This window comes from Penaeus monodon, chromosome 22 (assembly GCF_015228065.2).
Source record: "Penaeus monodon isolate SGIC_2016 chromosome 22, NSTDA_Pmon_1, whole genome shotgun sequence".
In the NCBI taxonomy this organism is placed as follows: Eukaryota; Metazoa; Arthropoda; class Malacostraca; order Decapoda; family Penaeidae; genus Penaeus; species Penaeus monodon.
Genome location: NC_051407.1, coordinates 7,628,783 through 7,629,334, shown reverse-complemented (window position 1 = coordinate 7,629,334; position 552 = coordinate 7,628,783). Strand labels below are relative to the sequence as shown.

At 40.2% G+C, this 552-nt stretch overlaps 1 protein-coding gene across 1 annotated transcript in view; it reads left to right on the top strand.

Annotated features, from left to right (window-relative positions):
• Positions 1–158: 158 nt before the first annotated feature.
• The window catches only part of LOC119586881 (pupal cuticle protein 36-like), a 1,344-nt gene continuing 950 nt past the window's right edge, over positions 159–552 (top strand). Inside the window, exons 1-2 of the mRNA XM_037935616.1 lie at positions 159–170; positions 400–552. The exon at positions 400–552 is cut by the window's right edge and continues 950 nt beyond it. Coding sequence (XP_037791544.1) covers positions 159–170; positions 400–552 — 165 coding nt within the window. The remainder of the gene's footprint in view (positions 171–399) is intronic.

The window sequence follows — 552 nt, the reverse complement described above, 5'->3', positions numbered from 1 at the left end:
TCCATGCTCGTGAATTATATAATACCCTTTTTTAAAGAAATTCCCGTCAGTTAGACAACCTTTCGACCGTGCAAGGCAAATGTAATAAGCAAGGTCATCGCAATCGGCGAACAGGTATAAAAGGCAGCGTAAGGCATCCCGCTGTACACTCTCTCAGCATGAGGTTTCTTGTGAGTACAGAAAATTAAACTGAAATCGTCACAGTGTCCATTATTATTTATAGAAAAATAATGAAAAGTATACTACTAGCAGAAGTATCACATTTTTGTGAATGCGTTGCATTTTTAATCGTATTTAGAAATGCATGACTGGAAAATTTGTAGTTATTAATTGTTGATGTTTAATATAAAAATCTGTCTTTTCCATTACATATAACGTTTTTTCTATTGTTTACTATAGGTTTTGGCTTGCGCACTCGTTGCCTCCTCGACTGCAGCTCTCCAGGGCTACAGTCTGCAAACACCCACTGGATCAACTCTGTCCACTGGACCGGGTCAGACGGCTGGAAGTGGATTTTCTGTCGGATCCGGTGCTGGGCATGCAGTAGCAGGA